Here is a 25,879-nt window from a genome sequence, read left to right as displayed (position 1 = left end):
CAGCGAAACATACTGACCTGATAAAAAAATCAACGGGAAAGGAGACCAATACGTCTATCTAAATTCGGCATTAACCCAGTATTACAAAAATTTACCTTGGAACACCAAACAAAGAGCCCTAATAAAAGAATATAAATATCTTTGGGTGAAATCGGGAAAAATACTTATAAGAAAAACTAAAGATTAAATATAGGTTGTCGAAATAAAACATCTTAACGATATACCTACTAAGATGATTTAAACAAAACAAAAACAAAAAAACCCTATAGATACTTCATCTACTCTATATCTTTATAATGGCCTCTTTCACAACGGAAAAACTGATACCTGAACCAATAGTCACCACAAATACCTGCATGTTAAACCATATAATCCAGGACGAGTTACCGATCCTGAACATAATTCATCAAAACATTTGAAGTATTAACAAAAACTTCGAAGATTTCACTGTGCTGATAAATTAATTATATTTAGAACCGGACTTATTAATCCTTACAGAATGTTGGATAAATCCCTCAACATATGTGCATAAAAACATTGACAACTACAAAGTCTTCAATACTAAACTTCACAAAATCAAAACGATGAAGTAATTGTATATTGTAAAAATAAGATGGAATGCAAAATAGAAGAAATCGAACTACAAGACGCAAACTGTTTGAAAGTAAAACTCGATCAAGATACATGCATCTTCGCTATCTACAGATCGCCTTCATCTACAAATTTGTCACCATTTCTTAAATCACTAGACTCCATACTACTTCAAGAACGAAACATCAGGAACTTGTTCATCATAGGGGACATCAACATTAACTCACTGGAAGGCAACAAACACAGGAATACCAATTACTCCTCCTCTCCCACGGGATGACTGCCGCAATAAGGGAACCAACAAGAGTGGATCACAAAATGAATAAATCAATCCCCTCGCAAACCTGCATTGACCACATAATGACAAAAACAAATAAAAAATACTCAATCATACATCAATCCACTATCACTGTACACTTTAATTCTTAACATCCATGCAAAGGAAAATCGACCATCAACTCAAAATTTAACGGGGAATAGACATGTTATAGACTACAACGAACTAAAAAATTCACTACAAACTGAAACCTGGGAATTAATATATAAAGCTGAAGACCTTGAAGATGCTTGGAAATTATTTATTAAACTATTACAATTAAAAATACATAACCACACCTCAATAAAAACTTACAAATATTCACACAATAAAATTATCAAAACATGGATCACACCTGGCCTACTAAAATGTATAAGAAAAAGAGACAAGATCCATCAGCAAGTAAAAAACTATCCATACGACCTTTCCCTAACACGATTTTACAAAAATTATAGAAACATCTGCTCCAATCTTACTAAACCGGCCAAACAAAATTACTACAGATCTAAAATACATCAATCCAATAATAATCCAAAACTTATCTGGCAAATAATTAAAGAAATCACCTACACAAATCAAAACAAAGCAAACCCATTGGAAGAAATCAACACAAAGAACGGTGTACTCTCGCTCAACAAAAACGTACATAAACTAATTAACTACACAAACAACTTTTTTGCAAACATAGGCTCGAACTTAGCGAATAAAATAAACAAACCCCAACACTATAACCCGAAAATAAACAAACACCCAAATCCACAAAGGTTTAAATTTGCTCTAAAACAAATCACTAAACAAGAACTAACACTAATATTTTCTAAATTCAAACCAACATCTTCATCTGGTAGTGATGAAATCACAATGAAAACATTAAAAATCATACAAGATATAATTACCGAACCGATACTCTTTCTAATAAACAAATCTATTACGGAAAGCAGATTTCCATCCCAACTCAAAATAATCCCGACTATTACACCAATCTTTAAATCAGGAAATCGTACAGATATCAATAACTAGAGACCAATCACAATTCTGAACACATTATCTAAAATCTTAGAAATAACAGTTAAAACTCAACTCGTCGATTACCTAGAATCAAATAAACTATTATCACCAAAACAATTTGGTTTCAGAAAAAATTTAGGAACATCCAACGCCATAGCCTTAGTAATTTAATATATTAAAAATTCTCTAGATTCACATAAAAAATGCATTGGAGTATTTCTCGACCTTTCTAAAGCCTTCGACACAATAAATCACACATCTTTTTGAAAAACTAGAGAACATAGGGATCACTGATAATGAACTGATATTCTTTAAAAGCTACATGGGAAATAGAAAGCAAACTGTGAAACTTAACAACATAACCAGTGAGTGTATTAATGTCAAATTCGCGGTTCCTCGAGGAAGAATTCTGGGTCCGATTCTGTTCCTAATTTACATTAATGACCATTAATGACATAGAATGTGACGGAGAAATCATCAGTTTTCCGGATGATACTGTTCTCCTTATAAATGGGAATAATTGGACAGAAACATTTAAGAAAGCAGAAGACACACTAAACAGGATTAAAAAATGGCTAGACTACCATTCACTTACACTAAATGCTAATAAAACCAAATTCATCACTTTCAAAATAAAAAATACAAAAAACTCTGAAGAAAACCTTTACTTGAAAATTCATAGCCCGCATCACTTAAATGAGCATTGTAATTGTCCCTCATTAGAAAACGTTGACCATATAACGTATCTAGGTTTTAAAATTGATGGAAATTTAAAATGGACTAATCACATTAGCTTTTTAGATAATCAAATTAAAAAACTAAGTTATTTTTTCAAAACTATCTGGAATATGCTCATTAAAAAAGACTTAATCAAAATTTACATGGCTCTCTGCCAATCACTGATGGCTCTCTGCCAATCACTGTTAGAATATGGTATTATCGGATGGGGCAGTGCAAATAAAAATATACTAAATCCACTTAAATTAAAACTCAAAAAGCCATAACGAAAATTATACTGAAAGTTCCTGTAAGAACTAGCACTGACGAAATCTTCACCAATCTTAACATCATGTCAATTAAACAACTATATTCTAAAATTATACTCATTTACATTCATAAGTACAAAACCCAAGAAATAACAACAAAGACGTACAATAGAAACACTAGATCTCATGGTCAAAAACTTATCCAACAAATAACTACTAAATACAACTTTTGGGCAAAAAAGCTTCTTATATCATAGTATTAAACTCTACAATAAAATACCACTCTCACTCAAAAACCTCAACATTATAACATTTAAATCTCAAATAAAAAGATGGATACTTAATATAGGGAGATCTGAAATAGAAAATATACTGATATCAAACACAGACTAAAACCGAATCTACTAAACTGCACTATACAAAAAACACTATCTTACTTATTGTAAAATTATTTAAAAAAAAAATTATACTACATGATATATGTTTATAATTAAATTCATATGTAACTTTGTTGTAATAATAATATTCTTATAATTAAATTATAATATGTAAATGAAATCTTCAGCACGGGAAATCCCAGTGAGGATATCATTATCTCTATATGTTACTAAGAAAAGAAGACAATAAATCATTATTATTATTTAATGCCCAAAAGACTAAGGACGGGTTGTTTCGGAGAATCTGAACAATTCATCAAATTTCAACGTTCATTTTCAAGTTCTGTGAAAGATTTTTTTAAGTTCTGTTTTTATTTCAGTTTTGTCAAGCAACTAGCCTACAATGATATAAAAACAGAACTTGAATAAGTCTTTCACGGAACCCGAAAATGAACGTTGAAATTTGATGAATTGTTCAAATTCTCCGAAACAACCCGTCCTTAGTATATGCACAAGAATATGTCTAACTTTATCAAAAGCTTTGGAAAAATCAGTGTATATCGAATCCACCTGATGCTTGAGAACAAGGGAATCAGTTATATAATTTTCATAAATGATCAAGTTACTTAAAAGTGCTTCTACCTGTGATAAAGCCGTGCTGATTGGGTACGATAATATTATTGATTTGTTTTGTAATGACATCTAGGACTGACGATTCAAAGAGTTTGGGAATAGCGACAGTATACATATTGGTCTGTAGTTTGATAAACTAACTAACTAACCATCATGCCGTTTCGCCGCAGGGGTAGGCAGAGAGGACGGACCGCCAAACAACTCGGTCTTGGCACACACTCCTTGCCTCATTCACATTCATACATCGTCTCATACATACTCTTCTATTGTTCTGACTCTTGACATGGCCCTACTCAAGTATCTGATTCACTTGGTCATGCCATGTCTTCCTCGGGCGTCCCCGACTTCTGCTACCATTCACATTTGCATCGTATATTCTCCTTACACTCCTTTCTTCGCTCATTCGCTCTACATGCCCAAACCATCTAAGCGTCCCTTTCTTGATCTTACTCATTACGCTTACATCAGCCTTGCACTCTTTGCGGATCTCCACATTCCTCACACGATCATACATGGTTTTACCACACATACGCCTCAGAGATCTCATTTCAACAGCATTCAATCTACTTTCATCCTTTCTTTGCCAGTTCCATGCCTCACTTCCATACATCAGGGTAGGCACCAGCACTCCATTGTGGACTGCTAACTTCGCTTCTTTGGACAATTTTTTGTTAGCGCCAACTGCGTTCAGTCCTCCATTAATGGAGTTACCTGCATTTACCCTTCTTTCAATATCTCTGTCAGCCTTCCCATCTCTCGTAAACATGCTTCCTAAATATACAAACTCATCCACCTGCTCCAAGTATTCCTCATTCACAGCTATATTGCACACTGTTTTCGTACTCTCTCTTTCAAACACCATTACTTTAGACTTACTTACATTCATCATTAACTCATTCTTCATGCATACTTCGTTCATCCTAGACACGAGACTGCAGATCATCCATACTATTAGCAATCAGCACCGCATCATCAGCATACAAGAGACAACATACTTTCAAATTACTCAAATTCGCGCCCAATCCCACCTCTTTCAATTCTTGCATACAATTATCCATGTATAGATTGAATAACCATGGTGACATTACGCAGCCTTGTTTAACACCTTTTGTGATATCAAACCACCCCGTAAAACCACCGTTCACCCTAACACATGCAACGCTTCCCTCATACAGAGACGCAATTGCCTGAGTCAGATTCGCATTCACTCCATACTTGGACAACACCTTCCATAGCTTTTTCCTGTCGACTCGGTCGTATGCTTTTTGTAGATCTACAAAGGCACAGAAAAGTTTCTGGTTTTTTGCCAGAAACTTCTCGGTGAGCATACGCAATGAGAAGATCTGGTCCATGCACCCCCTTCCACTCATAAAAGCACCTTGCACATCCCATATTTTATCCTTTGTTTCCTTTCTTACCCTTTCAATCAAAATTCTACTGTACAGCTTGCCAACTGAACTTAGCAGGCTAATAGCCCTATGATTCCCACATTCCATATGTGACCCTTTACCTTTGTATAATGGCATGATCACTGCCCTTCTCCAATCTAAAGGCTTGTAAGCCTCCTTTAAACATTGGTTAAAAAGATTGCACAACCATGTGAGAATTATACGGCTACCTCCTTTAAAATATTCAGCAGCAATATTGTCGAAACTGACAGCCTTACCATTCTTCATACACTTAATTGATCTTTCTATTGGAATCTAATGCTTTTATACCCTTTTCTATTGCAGCTATTTTAATGAAACAATGGATTAGGTTAAGTGATTCTTCAAGTGATATATCGTTAGGGATCTCACTATCAGGAATATCCAAATCATAAACACTTTTAAATGAATCTGCAAAAAGATCGACTATGCCTTTGGTACTGTTAGCACATTTGTTATTAAGATACATCGAACTTGGTAAACCACAATAATTCTTTCGTTAAGCATTAGAAAAATTCCACAATCTTTTTGTGTTATGATGAACCTCTTTTTCCATAAGACTAATATAATCATTGTAGCATTTACTGAATAATTCTTTGCATTGCCTTCTTAAGTTAGTAAAACTAGTACAGTCGTTAACGTTTCTAGATTGCTTATACAATTTGTGCATTTGTTTTTTACTGTGGACTGTTTACTTTTAATTCTTTTGAAAACCATATAGGATAAAGTGAAGCCTTAAAATTAATTTTAGGAACATAAAGATCTTGAAGTGTTTAAAAATGAATAAAATTGTTCTACTTGCTCAGTTATATTGTTACCAGCCTTTAAAAATGACCAATCCACATGGTCTAGATAATCAACAATATTTGGGTAGTCAGCTTTAGTAAAATTGCATGTTGAAGTGTTTAAATTCTGCAAATTTCTAGATTCATTTGTAATAATAATATCTAACGCGGGGTGATGTTGATCAAGAGGTAATAACAGTTCGTCCGATTTTTCCACTATTGTCTTTGGGTCACTTGAAAATACAAGGTCAAGCATTCGAATATTAGAGTTATGCACTTTATTTAACTGTGTTAGTCCTAGGAAGAAAGACATGTCCAGCATTTCCTTTGATTTGGCACACTGTACTTCTGTTTTGTTAGCAACCACTTCGTTGTTAATATCGAAGAACCAGTCAATTTTCGGTAGATTGTAATCGCCAGTAATTATAAATTTGGCTTTAGGATATTTATATTTCAGTACATATTTCTACATCCTCGTTGTGGTTCTTGTATATCTGTAGGTCTGACGTTGGTGGAATATAGGTACAAGCGATAATAATTTTACTGGTTGAAATGTTTAGCATTACAAACATCTGTTCAACGTTTTTGTACTTGACTGGTAACTTACTGGATGATATTTTTTTGGATATGCACAGCATTACACCGCCTCCTTATGATTTATTGCTTGTAGTGTGGTTACGATCAAGAGGATAAATGTTGTATTGATTTAGGCCTAATTCCGATGAACTGATATCCTTATTTAGCCAAGTTTCAGTTAATAATAAAATATCGTGTGGAATGGTGGGAGAGATTGTTTTGAGATGTTGTAGTTTGGTTATCATCCCACGAACGTTTTGGTAAAAACAATTTTAGGTGATATTTAAGTTTTTTGGTATATTTGTAACTATTTTTGGAACAGAGTTAATATACTTTATTGTAATATTGGTTTCCCCATCAGCTTTCCTTGTTTCAAACTATTTCCATACATCGGATATTTGTTTTCTTTGCAGCTCCGTTAGATCTTGTTTCATTTTGGTACCATTTGTCAGCTTATATTTATTGAGAAATAATTCCCTAGCTTGGTGCGAATCTTGGAGTTCCACTTTAATGGGCCTGATTTTATCGGTTTTTCTTACGCCAAGTCTGTAAATTTTAGAGATATTTATCTGTAATATACCGTCGATACTTATCAATAACATACTTTGTTGTTGTTATCAGATATCCTGTTAGTTTGATTCTCGACGTCTTTTCAGGGATGTTCAGCAGAATAAGATTTTTAGAACGTATATTTCTTTCCGTAATTTCATTAATTGCGTCACATATTTCCATTGAAGTGGATTGAGACGTTCCAGTGATTGCAGGTTGGTTATTAATAATATGTTTGTATGCAGATATTTCGCCTTCCATGATCCCCATTTTTAATTGTTCTTTGCTTCTTTGTTTCAGGCCAATTGTTCTTTGGTGAATTTATTATTACTGTCGGTAATAATTAAATGGATTTGATTGATTATCTCCTGCGCCTTCATCATGCATTGGTTAGCATTAATATTTTTTATTATTTGGTAAATATGGTTAATGGCACAGCCCTGATTACACTATGAATGATAGGACTTTAGGTACTATACTAGCCGATACACCAAGCACTGTGCACTTTGGCAGCGATGAGCGCAGATACCTACGCCTATGCGAATAACAATGTCAACACTACGAATACGAACAAATATGATTACAGTTTCTACACCAGGACAGTTTGTTGCCAAATCAACTGGCATTAATAACAGATATAATTTTAATTAATATTATCACTATTTAACAGCAGACTTGTATTTTAACTTTGAAAATTGGTGAATTGTAGAACAACACAACTGACAGCTAGAATGTCCATAGACAATTAATGTTATTCCATTCCTCTATTTTCATCTTATAATAGTTTTTGGCTAGAACACTCATTTGGGGTGAAAAGCCATTAAATTTATATATATAATAGTTTTTTTTGACATTACCTATAAAATTTTTGCAGATATTTCTGTATCTTTTGTAATATCGTAGTATAAAAATATCACTTGGATTTAGTTTAACTTTTTTGTGTAATTCGTCTCTTTTTCTAATGCAATTTATAAAGTTTTGAGTTATCCCCGGTTTAACCCTTAGAAGACTAGCAGATTTTGCATGAATTGCCCGCCTGAAACGGCTAGATTTTCGTAAATTACATTTTATACTCACTCCAGGTTTGAAATATTATTTAGCTGTACCTAAAGATTTTACAATGTTTTTATTTATTTTACGGTATTCTTTAATATTGTAAAATTAGTTTGGTTCACTTAATATTATATTTTTACTGGGTTATTTTTTGTTAGATGGAATGTAAATAAAAAATATTACCTTCAAATGACAAAATCCCGGAATGGAACACTCACAGATTGTTTATTTAAGTCGTAAAAATTCCTTTTTTCACACAAAAATGAACCTTTGGCAATCAAGTTATTAAATTTTACGATGAGTTTTATCTACACAGTAATTATAATAAATGTTTTCGTACAATGCAGAAAAATATTTGGCCAACACGCATACACTTGCGCAAGGCCACTTGTCAGCATTAGAAAGGGTGACCACAAGATTGTACAGCGCGACGGGCTCTTTTAATTATTAAAACTTTTCTACAGTGTGATATATACGAATACATGTAGTGGGGCACAAGCAAAGATATTAGAAGAACGAGATATGCTATGTTGGCCGCCGGACCGTAGCCGGAGTACTACCTAATTAGGGTACTTTGAACGGTATCGGGACGTGTACGCACAGAAATCTGTTCTATGTATTAGTGCGGATACCTTAGCGCAAGCGAAGGTGTGCAGTAGTATTGGTGAACAAAACCGGCGACACTCGGCAAAACAATTCCACTCAGTACGAACTGCGCATAGCACATCTCGTTCTTCTAATATCTTTGGGCACAAGGCAACTTGACAACAGTAACACCAATAACGTGTCTGAACTCGACGTTTAGGATTTAGCGACGAATTTTTGCATACGTGACACTCCTGATAAACTGATTTTCTCTTAGAATTTGAAGATGGTGGAACGTCCGAAGGAAAATGTCTGGCAGTTAGCCTCAGCGTATAGTCGCCTACTCGATTTACCTTTTTTACTGACCCAGGAGCATGGTGTTTAGTTCATCTAAGCATTCAAAATCTCCAATTTCACTATCTCCATTTTGTTCTGAAGCTTCCTCTAAGCTCTCCAAATGTTCAGGAATATAATCTTCATCATCACTCATCGAAAAATCAAAATCGAAATCTATCACAAAGTTTTCAATGACGTCTTCATTCATTTTAAGGATTAGAAATCAAATTTAAATAGTTACAACACTCAAATATACAAAACAATAAAATGATCTTAAATTCACAAATAATACCCACAATATAATAATAAATACGAACGAAACACTTCATAAAAGTAAATATTAACACAGAAACACTCCAAGAGTAATAAAAAAACGGACACCCTAATATAACAATAAACAGTGTCCAGCAGAACGGCCAGAAACGCGACACTCACACGGCGAAAGGACAACTAAGACTGTATGCGTGCGCTGAAGATAAGAATCAAGTGAAGAGGGATACAACGTACTTAAAAGTTCTGTTAAAAAAAAAACTATACGTAAAAAGGAGAATCTGTTAAAAGGATGTGGTAGAAAATAAACAACTCAATGCAAAACATTTTTAACCTCGAAGTTTTACTGTTAAATTTACTAAATATTTAGCGATGAACATGACAAATGCTCAAAACTACACTTGTAGTGAGCCGTTCTCTAGGAGAACTTTTCTTCCACTACGATTGTAGTTGGCCGTCTGTGAAGATGTTGGTTTTCGGGTGAAATCTTTTTTTCTGTTGTTTTGGTACGACAAGATAACTAACTAACCATCACGCTGTTTCGCCGCAGGGGTAGGCGGAGAAGACGGAATGCCAAACAACTCGGTCTTGGCACACACTTGTTGCCTCATTCACATTCATACATACTCTTTTATTATTCTGACTCTTGATGTCTTGACATGGCCCGACTCGAGTATCTGATTCACTTGATTGTGCCATGTATGTTAAGTTTGTATAAGTAAGATGTTATAAGTATTACTTGGAAGGGAATGGCCGACAAAGATGTCGATGAGGTTCGCTATCCATCACATCGCCAACCATTCCGTGGCGCAAAAAGGAGGACGGAACGTGATCAATGTCGAATTGACAAGATGCTGTGAGTGATATATTCAATGAATTTACTTCAGGCATTATTAATATCAAGGTTCTCCAATAGGTTTATGCAGTTTGTATTAAGTAACTTAGTTGCGCGTGAGGTTTGATTGAATAGCCTTAAAATGTGTACCCTTCACCCTCCTTTGCCCCCTTGTCCCCTTTCCTGCTAACCCGGGCGAAACGACAAGGAACATTATTATCATTGCATTTTTGGTCTCCGTGAACATTTTCGTGTCATTTGTGAATACCCGCAAAGTGTTAAACTCGGCTGTGATTATTTGGAACATCACATCGTCAAGTGAAACATTTTTACCTGCCCCAGTGAATGTCACTGTTTTTATGTTATGTGAACAAGTGTTAAAAGGAATTGCCTTAATTATATGCAAAATGATTGGTGTAAAAGGAACCAGCGGCTACGGAGGACGAGACCTAGGGGTAAGTTTTTGGCTTTTCCCACTCTCTTCCTCTCTTGTAAACAATATAAGGCAAATTCAATTCGTTTTGTTAAGTCTTTATCGCACTTCCCGCAACCTCCGCACAATTGCGAAGCAATTCTTTTGTTTTTTTTATTTTTATTTTACGTAGGAAACAAACAGTCATTTATATATTTAGCATAAACAGCAATTATTTACAATATTAGACCGATAATGTTCCATTAATTCTAGTCGTTGATTCAATATTTGCACCTATACAATATATTTATAAATGACAAAGAAATATAAAGAATAAACATTATAAGGAATTACAAAATGTTATAAAAACAGTTAAAGACAGTTAGTAGTAATACAGTTTTCGCATGATTATAATAAAAACAATAAAATAAACTAAGATGATAGGATTAATTCACAAAATAAAAAATTAAGTTATCAGTTAGGTAAGTTGCATTTTATATGTATTCAAGTTACACTTGAAAATGTCCACATCTCGTAAGGCATTGTGAGTTTTACTTCAATCCATTGTGTTTCTGTTTTTTGCAGGATAATTGGGTAGGGTAATCCTCGTAATGGATAAAATTGTCGTAGTGGTGTAGAGTTGGTTGATTTAGTTGTCTTACTGAATATGTGGTCAATGCAGGATTTGCTGTCATTAGATACTCGGGTAGGTTTATTTATCATACTTTTAAATCCATGAAAGGCTTATGTTTGTATATATTCAGTTCTATTTGGTTGGCTATCTTCTAATATGTCATCAATAAGGTGTACATTATTATTATTATTATTATGTAATGAGCAGGCAGCATTCTGCTGATGCGCTCATATCTGATTTCACAACAAGTTTGACAGTAATTGAGTTGTTTTAAGTTTGAACTAAGTCCTTTCTTCTCTCCAAATGTGAATCCAATAAAGCTTTGAATTGATTTATATTTGTTGCATCGATGACATGTTGTGGGAGTTTGTTCCAAGCATCCACTACTCTATTTGCAAGGAAGTGTTTTCTAGGATTAGATGCAAAAGGCGTTTTGGTAATTTTTTTCAAGTGTCCACGGAGATTTATATTTTTATTAGTAGTGAAGATTTCTTGGATGCTAGGGCAACTGTAATGTCCAGATAAAATTTTGAAAGTCTCGATCAAGTCACCCCTTTCTCTTCTTTCTTGTAAGGTTGGTAATCTTAGTTCCTTGAGTCTATCTTCGTATCGTAGATCTTTCAGAGCTCTTGGTATTTTAGTGAAACGTCTCTGTACTCTCTCTAAGAGATTTATATCCTTTGCGAAGTAAGGACTCCATATTTGGAAAGCATATTCCAGGAGAGGTCGCACATCTCTCTCTGGTTTCAATCCTGGGATTGGTTTGCAGCAATTTTATCTAATCTCCTCTTCCATTCTTCCCTGTCTTGTGCGGCTCTTTTGACTTCTGCATATGATGAGCAGCGCACGTCCACCAGCAGGTCCTCCAGGTACTCTCGGCGTGGGCGTCCCCTAGAGTTGGTCCCCTCGGTCATACCCTCTATTATGACATGCAAGAGGCCTTCTTGTCGTATAACATGGCCGATCCATCTTGCACGCCTTTCGGACAAGGTCCTGAGCAGGTGCCTTCCTCCTTCGATTCTTTGGAGAACCTCCTCATTTGTAACATGGTCTCTCCAGGAAATTCCTAACAGTCTTCTATAGGACCACATCTCAAAAGCCTCTAGTCTCCGTTTATCTCTTTCGGATAGGCACCATGTTTCGCAGCCGTACATCAAGATACTCCATACATAGGTCTTGATGAGGAGTATTCTCAGTTTTAGGTCTATATTATTGGATTCTATTATTTTCGACCGTTTATTGAATGAAAGCCTAGCCTGATATATACGGCTGTCGACCTCGCTCTTAGACCGACCGTCCCATGTTATTTTGCTTCCGAGGTAGACAAACTCCTTGGTGTTCTTTAGTGGAACTCCTGCCATCTCTACTCTCATCTGATGTTGCGTTCGGCCTACAGTCAGCAGCTTTGTTTTGTCTTTATTTATCTTCATGTTGTAGTTGTTTTGAAGAATGCTTTGCATGGTTGTTAAGGCCTCTTGCAGTTCTTCTTCGCTTTCAGCAACCAAAGCAATATCGTCAGCAAACCTTATCATATCCACCTTTTGCCCGTGTATCTTTACACCTTTTCTGTGACTCATTCTCTCTCTCAAGTCATCAATCGCACTCTGTATATAAGCATTAAAAAGAACAGGTGACAGAGAGCATCCCTGTCTCCCTTGTCTTATACTGGCTTCTTTTGTTTCATTGTCACATCTAATTATAGCGGCCTCATTCTTGTATAGCGCCTGGATTATTCGTCTATCTCTATATTTTATGTCAATTCTCTTCAGAATCTCGAAAAGTCCTTTCCATTCTACTTTGTCGAAAGCCTTCTCCAGGTCTATGAATACGATGAATGTGTTTTGGTTTCTTTTTATTTATTTATTTATTTTTTTTTTTCTAGTAGTATTATTATTCTAGGTCGCACATATGTTTTATATATTTTTAACATCATGTCCGGTGTTAGGTCAAGGAAGGATTTCCTGATTAGATATGTTAGTGAATTTGCTCTTTTCACAATTCCAGCGATGTGTGGTTCCCATTTCAAGTCCTGTGATATGGTAACTCCTAAGTCTTGTTGTAATGTTACTGCTTTTAGAGGTGTTCCATTAAGTTTGTAGGCAAGTGTAGGGTTAGTTTTTCCAACATGTAGGACAGTGCATTTTTCGACATTGAGTTTTAGAAGCCAATCATTTGTCCATTGATATATTTCGTTTAAATCGTTTTGCAGTTGGTTGTGATGAGTGTGTGGGTTGGCAAAGAATTTTGTATCATCTGCAAAGCAGCTGGAGTCTGATTTTATTATAGTATGCAGGTCCGTGATGTACAAAATAAACAGAACTGGACCGAGAACTGATCCTTGAGGGACACCACTGGTCACATTTCGCTCAGATGACAGTTGGTTGCCAATTCGAACTTGTAATTTTCTCTCAGTGAGGAAGGATTTGATCCATTCGAGAAGTCGTCCTCTTATGCCTAGGAATTTAAGTTTAGCCAACAGTCTATTGGTTGGAACAGTATCGAAGGCTTTCTCGAAGTCGAGATAAATTACGTCAGTGGGAATCCGTTTGTCCCACTCGTTTGTCCAGTAATCTATGTTAAGAATGAGATTGGTAATCGTGGATCTTTTTGGCACAAATCCATGTTGTTTGTTTGAGATTATGTCAAGTTTGATCAGGAACGAGCGTATCTCGTCTCGTGGTTTTGCAGATAATACTAGTCAAGCTTATAGGTCTGTAATTTGCTGGTTTGAGTTTATCACCTTTTTTGTAGATGGGTGTAATTATAGCTCTCTTCCAATCTTTAGGGAGTTTCCCATCTAAAAAGGATTGTTGCATAACCAGAGCTATGGGATGACTGAGAGTTGCTGCACACTTTTTGAGAACAATAGCAGGAATATTATCAGGGCCAGTAGCGCTATCTTCTCGTAACCCCTTGAAAATATTCTCAACTGCTGATGGAGTGAATTCTATTTCGCATAGTGAACTATCTACATACACATCTTGACTAATAGTTGGTATACTGGTGTCTGGTTCATTGACATAGGTTTTTTCAAATTGTGTTGCAAGGATGTTCGCTATGTCTATCTCGCTGGTAACTGTTTCGTTAGAGAAGTTATATAGTATGGTTGGAGTAGACACTTTTGAGGCAATCTGTTTCCTTATATAACTGTAAAATGGTTTCTGTCCGCTGTCAATCAATTTTTGCTCAAAGTTTTTTCTGGTATTTCTTAGTTGCGACACAAGTTAGTTATTTTTCAGTTTATATTCTCTGTAATACTCATTTTCAATCTCATTTACATTCCCCATGTGTTTTCTGGATAATCTATAACCATCCCAGGCTTTCTTTTTCCCTTTAATCAATGCTAGTATGCGTTTGTCGATCCAAGGTTTGTTCTTATTGTGGTTTTTATTGCCTTTGGATAGTGGTATTTTTGACACAATCTTCTCTTCAAACATGTTTGTAAAAAAGTTCCACTTTTCTTCAGTTGTAGTGGTTTCCACGAGAGACCACATTATATCACGAGTGCTTAAGGTTTCATTTATTTTATCATAATCTGCTATGTGATAGTTGGGTCTTGGCTTCTTGCCTCTCGGGCCGGAGGATCCGTTGTTATGGCTGGTACTTACTTGTAGAGTTGACAACAAACATATATGGTCACTTTTGCCTATAGGTGCTAGATATTTTATATTAGTGTTTTTTTGTAAATAAAGCTTATTAACGGATTAATATTTGTTATTGCTGGTGATCGATAAATAGCTAGTATTGTTAAAAAAAAATAGGAGATGTACCGGTTAATATGTAGGGGAGAATTTATCCTTTATCCAGCATTCGGTGAGGATAATTATATCTAGATTCATTTTTAGATTCTTAATTAGGATTTGAAGTTCATCGAAATTTTTGTTGATACTTTGTATATTTTTATTTAAAATATTAAAATTGTTTTTCAAAGTTAACAGTCTATCTGGTTCATTTGTAATAATTGTTTCCTTATCCATTTTAGGAGTACTTGAATACGGTTGGTTCAGTTAGGTATTTTGTTAGATTAATTTATCCAAGTCATCTAGATGATTAATATAAATAACCATTATTTTTCCATTTTTAAACCATTCATAATCGTACTTTTTTTCTTTCGCCAATTATTTGGTTTTCCATAGCAACTCCTTTCGATAGGGACTTATTATTTTCCCTTTTTTTATATATTTTTTCACTGGTTAACTCTTTTAGTAAATCGAGGTCAAGTTCCCTTTTTTTTAGTTAGAAGAATATCTTTTTGTTTTATGTCCGTAAATTTTACAAGGATTTTAAGTGGAGCATTAATTCTTCCATCCGTGGATCTGGTTGCACTGCTGATATAGGCGTGTTTAAATGTTAGTCCTGCTGCAGATGCGACTTTTTTAACAATGTCCACCAGCTGCTCTCCGTTTTTTTGTGGGATTCCTGCTATTTCCAGGCTGTCAAGTTTTGAGATGTATTCCATTTCATCCAGTCTGAGTTTTAGTTTTTTAATTGAAGATTTTTTCCCTGGTGATCTTTTTTTATATTTTCAAGTTTATTTTGAATTTTATTATTGTGGCTATTATTCAGATCAAATTATTTCATCGTATTGAGTGCTAATATATTCAATACTTCTTATGGATTCCATATTCTTTAGACTCTATTGTATTAATTATATCTTTTTTCAATGATTCAAATTTTTTATCTATATATATTCAAATATTTTTTCTATGTTTGGTTTTTCCTCCTTTTCGATGTTATATTTATTGCTGCGTGTATTTGACATTTCATAGTTCTCAAAAAAATTGTGTTCAATATTGCCCCACTTTGCTCAGAATTTAAAGTTGCCTCCTGTTGTAGTAACAGCCAGTACAGAATTCTGGTAATGTTTTTGTCTATGACTTATTACTTGTCAAATGTCACTTGTCATGCTAATTTCAAGATTTTTATTTTTAAGTTCACGATTTTAATAAGTTTATTCCCACTATAATTATTTATTATTTGTAATACAATGCACTTTTTTAATGTGTTACACTTTGTTTGTTTACGAGAAGCACAATGTAGATCACGATTTTTAGCACTTTTTGTAGACTGAAAATCTTTGCTTGGTCATTTATAAACTCCATAGAAATAACTAAAATAACATAACCCAACCTAACCTATAATAAGTTCACGATTTTAATAAGTTTATTCTCACTATAATTATTTATTATTTGTAATACAATGCACTTTTTTAATGTGTTACACTTTGTTTGTTTACGAGAAGCACAATGTAGATCACGATTTTTAGCACTTTTTGTAGACTGAAAATCTTTGCTTGGTCAATTATAAACTCCATAGAAATAACTAAAATAACATAACCCAACCTAACCTATAATAAGTTCACGATTTTAATAAGTTTATTCTCACTATAATTATTTATTATTTGTAATAATAATAATAATAAGTGTTTTATTATCTTTTTTTTGTGTAACAAATAGATATAATGATATCCTCACTGGGATCTCCTGTGCTGAGGATTTCATTTACATATTATGTATAATTTAATTATAAGAAAATTAATATTACATCAAAGTTACAAATAAATTTAATTATGAACAAATATCATGCAATATATATATATATATTTTTTTTATAATTTTAAAATAAGTAAGATGTTTTTTTGATATATATATATGAAGTGTTTTTTGGTATAGTTATATATATGAAATGTTTTTTGGTATAGTTCAGTTGATTCTGTTTTAGTCTGTGTTTGATTTCAGTAAATTTTCTATTTCAGATCTTCCTATGTTAAGTATCCAGCTTTTTATTTCAGATTTAAATGTTAAAGTGTTGAGGTTTTTGAGTGTGAGTGGTATTTTGTTGTAGAGTTTAATACTATGATATAAGAAGCTTTTTTGCCCAAAAGTTGTACATTGCCCATTGTTATACAATGCACTTTTTTAATGTGTTGCACTTTGTTTGTTTACGAGAAGCACAATGTAGATCACGATTTTTAGCACTTTTTGTAGACTGAAAATATTTGCTTGGTCAGTTATAAACTCCATAGAAATAACTAAAATAACATAACCCAACCTAACCTATAATAACCCAATCTTACCAAACCTATCATAACCCAACCTAACCTTACCTAACCTATCCTATCCTATAATAACCCAACCTAACAAAACCTATCCCAACCTAACCTATATTAACCCAATCTAAAAAAACCTAACCTATAATAACCCAACCTAACCTAACCTAAAATCAAAACGTTTTATTTAAAACAAACTCGTATTAAGCGTGGGCAGCGATCACGAATAATTGCCTAAATGGGTAAAGGTAAATTAATATATATCAGATTAGAGATTTGTTTACAATCAATTATTATTAATTATATTTAGATTTTTGCGTTTCTAGCTTTCCATTGTGTTTCATGTTTTTTTATTGTTAGGTTGGCAGTGCCTACACTGCCTACAAACAAACGCAAACTATGCGCGAACTTCATATGGCAAATTTACGGATAAATAAAATATTAAAAATCAAAATATCAATATTTTTCAAAAACGTAAATGCAAAAATTATTGTTTATTGTCATTAAGTTAAATCAAATGTTTTTTTTTTTTTTTTTAATGCGTATTAAAAACGGTTATTCAGATTATTATTATTGGCACACAGTCTAAAATCACACTAAATCTACATGCCAATAAATAACAACTATTTATTGACAGTGATGATTAGTATAAAGAATTTCTACTTATGAGCCATGTTTTCAGCATATAGCTGAATCTATTTTGGAATTCACAATTTTTTATGTTACTTTGGCACATTATATTCTAGGATTCTCTGTCCGTATTTCCACTGATACGAAATTACATAGGCTAATATTTAAATTGAAGTAACTTTAAGTATTAGGTATATAACATGGACTATTTATGTCCGTGACATACGGCCACACATTCTTCATATAAAGAAAGAGGAATGCTCAGTATCTCTTTGAGAGATAGAAATACTAATGAATGGATTAGGAGCAAAACAAAGTATATTACATAATAAGTCATTGACTTTGGAATTGAGTTTGCAGTATTGAGCCACTTGCAGCAAATGTCAATCAGAATTTATCAGTTTCCGCTCTCTCATCCATTGATAATGATTTGGATGATGAAAATAGAAAAGAATTACCCAAGAAGTCAGAGTTGCCGTTGGTGGGCGTCCTCTCGCGGATGTCGGAGCGGCTCTCCTGCTTGATGCTCTTGCCCGAAGAGTTGTGCTCCTTGGACTCGTGCACCACCACCACCAGCTGCTGCTGCGAGCCCGCCGCCTGCTGCAGCTGTTGGAGCTGGTTCTGGTTCTGGGATGCTGGAAATTAAATTCATATATAGGTGTTGTATTGAAGACTCTGTGTGTTAACTCCTTCCTTTCCTCAAAAAAACCCTCTACACAGCATCGCCGAAGATGACAGGCCCTGCGGGAATTTATTTTCCTCAGGGCCTCCTGTGTGGAGTTAACATAAAAAAATGATGATAAGCCGTGATAAAAAGTGATTCCAAAAGATCAACAATTTGAAATATGTTTTTGTTTATTAATCACATTTATTTCACCAAAATCATCTTTGGGGAAGCTGTGTGAAGAGAATTTTTTTAGGAAAGAGTGAAAGGAGGGAAAATGGGACTTAAACATCACAAAATTAAACAAAATCGTACATGATCGGTTCTGCTTCGGAAGTGTTATTTAATTGGGGAGCTCCTCAAACTAAACAATGCGTGCTATGTCAGCTACCGTTCCATGTGACTTCTCCACTCTCCTCCGCTTACATGAAGTTGGTTGCTCTCGGAGGCGGGCACTATCTTTGCCTTACTAGCGAATCATTGTGCCGCGTTGTGTAATGTGTAGTGGCTTGGCGAGCGTAAATCCACATATGCAGAAATTCTGGTTTTGTCCTGACATTTGGGTGACTATTTCAAAATCAAAAAAAGCTTTAATATTATCACATCGCCATGTGTGCACACCTCCATATTACAATGGATTTTGATAAAAAGATTTTTAAAAAAAAACTCTTAAAAAGTTATTCATAAAATCATAAGTAAGAACTTTTCCTCACCTTGCTGTTGATGTAATATGGTGGCATTCATCATGTCCTGGTCATACTGGCCCTCTCTGTTTCCTTTATCCCTGTCCCCCTTCAGCTGTTGTTGCTGCTGCAGGGTCTCCGAAACCCCCTGCTGTTGAGAGTAGGGCACGGAAATCTGCCCCGAGTACTGGTGGCTGAGGTTGTTCAGGCCTGAAGAGGAGGTGGTTGCTGTTGTTATGGTATGGTATTTGCCGCCTGTGTTAACTGGAGTTAAGAGACAAAACATTTTTTTTTATCCTCCCCATCCTATAATGCCATAAGTTGCTATTGAATCAAATGGAGCAAAATAAACACTTCTTAAAGTTTTTATGTCAAGGATTGATCGAAGAGAGTAGAAAATATAGCATGACTTCCGTAGTCTCTTTGTTATGGAGCTAATATGGGCCTCCCAACGTAATTGGTTATCTATAATGACACCTAGGTACTTCATTTCATTAGTCCGTTTGAGAATTGGGCATGCACAACTGTTATTAAGAGATAGTGGAGATGCATCTAGGTTTTGTGAGCAAGTGTGAATGATTAATTTAGGAAGGTTTTCTGGGAGCTTAAGTTTACGGATTGAGAAATGTATGAATTGAGTTTTTTGAACATTTAGTGTGAGGAGGTTAAAGTCTAACCATTTTTTATTTTATTTTGTTCAGTCCACAATTAGCTGTCTCTATTAATGTTTTACTTGTAAATATTATAACCGTATTGTCTGCGCAAGATATTATATTACCGTCGATGTCCAAATTCAATAAGGAGTTCATATATACGAGAAATAGGAGATCGGTAAATGTTTACTTTTATATTCCTGATTGGAGTGAATGACAGTTGTTTATGATCCCTGTGTGAGGTAGTTTTTAAACCACATCAGGGCAGTACCTTCTATCCCAATCTGTTGTAGTTTTTTTAGAAGAATGAGGTGTGAAATTGTATTGAAGGCTTTAGACAGATCTAGACAGACAGCAAGAGGTTTATTGCCTCCATCGAGGTTATCAAATATCAGTTTGGTAAAGGTTGCAATTGCATCTGCAGTACTACGATCTTTGCGACAACCATACTGGTTATTTGATAGGAACTTGAGGAGTCTTAGTTATACTACTTTTTCAATGATTTTGGAAATTGTGCTCAATAGGGATATTGGCCTGTAATTATTATGGGAGAATCTGTCACCTGATTTGAATATGGGGATGATTGAAGCATGTTTGAGAGAGTTTGGGAATATGCCAGATTGGAGGCTTGAGTTTATAATATGCTGGAGAGGCTTCGCAATAAAAACTTTCAGGTGCTTAGTAAGTTTAGTAGAAATGATTTCTATTATTTCTAGTTTTGTGGCGGGAGTGAAAATAAATGTACTCTATCTCAAGGGGGCCAGGGATATTTTTTTAGCAAGGTCATGTTCCGAAACATTATATCTGGCCACAATATGATTGGAAAGGTTAGGACCGATTGAAGTAAAAAATTCATTGAAATGGTGTGCGATTTTTTCAGATTCACTTCATTCTTCACTGTTAATCTTATTGATGGGTGTTGTCGTTTGTTTGGTGTAAGATATGTCCTTAATAATATCCCTTTTTTTTGTCATTTTCGTCATTATTGATTAGTTTTTTATAGTAATAATGTTCCTCTTCTATAGAAGCTGGCGCTTGTGTCTAGAAATGGCCTTTCTCTGGCCTTTGAAGTAATTTTTTTACACACATTTCTGTATTTCTTATAGAATAAGTCAGATTCGTAGTCGTCAGGATTATTTTTACAGATTGCGTGAAGTTTATCACGCTTGCGGATAGAATGAATTATACCAGCAGTTATCCAAGGTTTGAGTTTAGTGTCACGGCGTTTAGTTTTGTGAGTTGTGTCGGATGTGGCATTGGTTAAATGGTTATGTAGTGTGTCGACAAGAGATTGGCAGGAAGAGTTGGGATCATTCTGTTTGTAAATATTTGACCAAATTTCCTGAGAGACCAGTTGAAATGGTGTATTATAGGATATTTTCTTTTGTGAGATTTCACCCGGCGGCGGTTTGTGTATTTTGTGCGAAAGAGAGGTTATGGTAGCGTAGTGGTCTGTGACCGTGCATTGGTATACAAGGGATCTAGTTTTTTTATTTACATTTTGAAAATACATGATCAATACAACTTGCTGACGAGCCACATACTCTGGTGGGTGCTGAGATGGCTGGGACGAAACCTTGTAGAGTTAGTAGATTTATATATTCATTCGCTTGAGGATGAATGCAATAATAATATTTGCATTGAGATCACCAATAATAAGGATATTATCACAATCAGATAAGGAGTGATTTAGTGAATTTAGAAAAGGGGTTATGTTAGATGTGCTAGGTTATCGATATATAGAAAAAATGGTTACGTGTTTATCTATAACAATTTTGAGACAGTTAGAGTGATGGGTTACGATTTCGTTTACTGAGAGAGATATGTGTTTTTTATGTATATAATGTCTCCATCATTTTGAGTTAGGTTATTCTGTGTGTTGTAGTGTGTGCAGTTTATTATGTTTCTAGGAATATAATTTTCATTGATCCAACATTCACTTAAAATGATTAAAGTCAGAGGTCAGGTCTGTGATTGCTAACAACAATTCATTAAAATTTCGGTTTATGCTTCGGACTTTCATTGCGAATATTTTTAGGGCAATAATATTTGTTGAACTACGAGAGCATTGTTTGTCTCCATACACGGAAGTATAGACAAGTTATCTAACTGATCAGCTATTTCCACTATTTATAATGTTTGAAACAAAATTAAGATTTAGGTTAAATATCAAGCAATTACCGTACTTTTGGCAACTGCAACATATTACAAAAAAATTACTTTAGATGTTGGTTGAATAAAAAAAATGGTAAAGGTTACGAATTCCGCTTCACTCTTAATACGCAATATTTCACTTTCAAATAAATGGGTTTAGCTTTATTAATTCAAAACATGATTTATTATGTCGGGGGAGACGGAAAAATAAGCACTTTTAATTTTAATTTCGTTTATTAAGTCACTTACGCGATATGTCACACGAGATTTCAAAGAAACAAAATAATGTGACATTTGCCGGAAATACCACAACTAGTTATTTACCTAGCCAGTGCGCGGGTTAGGTACAGTACCTACCTACTAACTAATTCAGTTAAAGAAAATAAAATCTTGAAAATATTAAATTAATATATATATATAACCTAACCTAATCTAACTGTGATTTTCTATAGCAAAAAATGCCCCTTTAATAACGCCTGCTCGCGTCCCCTTTAGAGTTACATCCCAGTTTTCAAATAGTATGTGGGCTACGCTAGGTTTGTATAGACTGGTTTGTGATTTAATTCTAATACCTATTATCCATGTTCTAACCTAACCTAACCTAAACGGAATACGTTTAATCACATTTTATTCTATTTGTTTGTTATTCGGGTTATTTTATTTAATTATCTGTTGATTATTTGTTATAAATAATACATTGACTTACATATTAATATGGATTAATTATACACGATGATATTATTTATTTAATATGGCAATACTAATTTTTTTGGTTGGCAGCAATATCTATGAAATATTTTGTAGGTATGAATTACGATATTATGAATATAATCCAACTCTTGATATGAACATAGTCGCTTTCGGCGGCGCCGCATACTAATTGACATATCGCGTAAGTGACTTAATAAACGAAATTAAAATTAAAAGTGCGTACATTACCGTCTCCCCCGACATAATAAATCATGTTTTGAATTAATAAAGCTAAATCCATTTATTTGAAAGTGAAATATTGCGTATTAAGAGTGAAGCGGAATAGGAGAAAATTAATAAAAAAATCACTGCTAAGTGTTTTAAAATAGGTGTGTACCTTTATATTTTGTGTAACATATAATACATGATCACTGTAACACTTGGTATTGTTGTATTTAGTTCTTGATTTAGTTTTGAGATATACTTGTACCTCTCTGGCAGAGCTCACACCTACATGACTGTGATGCAACCACAAGTAGTCTACAGATATGCTACTCTTTAAAGCTGATTTCGGTACACTGCGCTACCTGAATTATACTTGATAATTTGTTCAAGTGCAGCCGTGGAATTTATAAAATGTCAAGTGACTCTAGCGACGAAGACAATAATATCGTTCTTCTTTATATACAAGCATAAAAACTATCTAAAAGAAGATTTTGGGTTCACCCATACAGTGAAATAAATATTAATAAATCTTTTCTAACATACTCTGGTAAATTATAGTTACATAAACATTGATATTTTCTTACCTCCAGAACAAATTTAACATTCAAATCATGTTCGGAAGTCATTTCTGTCAAACGAGTAGTAGATGATGCAACTCAAGTAGCGTGCAACTGATGTCAAACTAACTGTACTAATACTAGCAAAATAATATGGCAGGTATTCACAACGGCGCATATGCTATGCGTAACTTGAGTCGCTTGTGTACGAATGGACTAAGACCATTTATGGTGGGTTCATAACCCCACGAGGGTTCAATGAACTGAATGAAATTTGTGTGGGTTTTTTTAATTATTAGAATTTCTCTTTGTATGGCTACTATTCCAGTCTTCCTCTTCCTCTTTTCATTCTCCTACCAATCATTTATTTCAGCAAGAACTTTCCTCAAATGTTGACAATGCCAAAGTCTCAAATTAATCATATTGACAGGTACAAAATAAAACACCTTTTTTACGGATCAAAATAATTATCAAACAACATCTTTATCCAGAATGTATTAATTTAATATTGCTGAAATTGTAAATCCCCGGTAAGTGGGTACTTGAAATGAATTAAAATACACAATCAAATGCAGATAAAAATGTTGTCAGTGTATATCAAAGTAGGTCAACAGAAATAGCAATTGGTGTGTCATATAACATGAATGGGATTTGTTGATTAGATTGTGACTTCCGCACCGGTATTTACAACATGGCAAGGAAATAATAAAACTTGGACACCAACCTGTATGCATGATGCTGTTCTGCTGGGCGGCGTTCCCCCCCGAGTTGGGCACGTTGTTGAGGCTAACCACCACATTCTCCGCCTGCCGAAACTTGCCCACATTGACAGCCATGCCCAGCGATGTGTGGTGCTGGTTGAAGTGGCTGACGTTGTTGGCGTGGTAGCGGTTGCCAGAGTCCTGACTCTGCACCAGAGCGGTGGCGGTGCCATCATGAGTGAACTTGGCAGCAAACTGGTGTATCGTCGGTATTGTCGCGGGAAAGTGGCCCGTAAATGGTGAAAAATTCATTGTTGTCAAATTACATCTAGTTGCCCTGCGGATAATTAAAAACTTTAATTAGCCTTCGGCCTATCCCAATGTTAAAGAGGTCATCGATTTTTCGCATCTCGTAAACCGGAACCGCGCACATTTTCGTAATATTGCGATAATTTTCACTATCGGCGTAAGTAAATACACGAAACTTTCACACCTTTCGCGGACACGAACGTTTGACGGCAATTAAGGCGTCCGACGGAGATGGCAAAATGCGCAACCCCCGCCATTCGACCCCATCCCCGGTATATTAGACGGTTGTTTTTTTATTTTTACCGGCGTTCATTTACGCCAAACTGACGATCAAACTGGCCAACAAGACACGGAGACCGATTTTATACACGATTAAATATTTATTGTCAAACTTACCATATTATTTACACCATTTTCTTTTGTTTCCCTAGATTTTTCCACTGTGTTTCTAACATAAATTTGAGTCAGCAAACATCTGCCCCCCGCAAGGGGCATCTTGTGTCAAAGGGATGAAACTATTTTTGAAAAATGGCGGCAATTCCACGCGAGATTTATTGACTTGCAAAATTATAATTTTATCTTATTTTTAGAACCCGTTATGTTATTTAAACATTCAAAATATTTAATCCAATCCTCCATTCATATATTCCGACAAAAACATTAACTTTCCCGCTTTTATTAAGCGGGTAATAGCGCTAATAAAAAGGTATGTATTTCTGTTTGTCATATTCATCGTCAAGGTCATCACACCACCCCACCGGAAAGGAAATTCAACTGTCCTCACAACTAAATATTGTAAGTGAGGTAGGAACTGTACTAGTGTGGAATAGGAATATGTATATTATTACAATGTATTTCAAACAACCACTACACCACACCCCATACCATCTCACCCATATATCAGAGGTGTTCAAATTAAGAAACTAGATATCTTCGAAATATTTCGGCACTATGAAAATTCAATCTTGATTCTGTACATTGAATCACTTGAACGCTGTATTCGGCAAAATCCTATGTATTGTTTCATATCAAAAAATGAAACTGTATGGTATTTAAAAAAAATACATTAGTTTATTTATTAATTTTCGAGAAATCGACAGTTTACATTTATTTCAGTCTGTACATAAGTATTATATAGCCAAAATAAAACCAATTATGGATTTCCCCCTTGTGACTTTACCTCTACCTACT

The 25,879-nt window shown here is 34.6% G+C and overlaps 1 protein-coding gene across 1 annotated transcript in view; it reads right to left on the bottom strand.

The window, feature by feature from the left end:
- LOC149419035 (uncharacterized) overlaps positions 1 to 25,148 on the bottom strand; it is a 38,026-nt gene extending 12,878 nt beyond the window's left edge. Inside the window, exons 1-4 of the mRNA XM_089638062.1 lie at positions 25,085 to 25,148; positions 24,403 to 24,716; positions 19,430 to 19,663; positions 18,511 to 18,687 (exon numbers count right to left, since the gene is read on the bottom strand). Coding sequence (XP_089494188.1) covers positions 18,511 to 18,687; positions 19,430 to 19,663; positions 24,403 to 24,691 — 700 coding nt within the window. The 5' untranslated portion in view covers positions 24,692 to 24,716; positions 25,085 to 25,148. The remainder of the gene's footprint in view (positions 1 to 18,510; positions 18,688 to 19,429; positions 19,664 to 24,402; positions 24,717 to 25,084) is intronic.
- Between the last annotated feature and the right edge of the window lie 731 nt (positions 25,149 to 25,879).

The sequence above is a fragment of the Hesperophylax consimilis genome, chromosome 12 (genome assembly GCF_061612785.1).
Source record: "Hesperophylax consimilis isolate HC1 chromosome 12, BYU_Hcon_1.0, whole genome shotgun sequence".
NCBI classification, from domain to species: domain Eukaryota; kingdom Metazoa; phylum Arthropoda; class Insecta; order Trichoptera; family Limnephilidae; genus Hesperophylax; species Hesperophylax consimilis.
The sequence above is the reverse complement of the archived record's forward strand: the minus strand, read 5'-3'. Positions and strand labels throughout refer to the sequence as shown.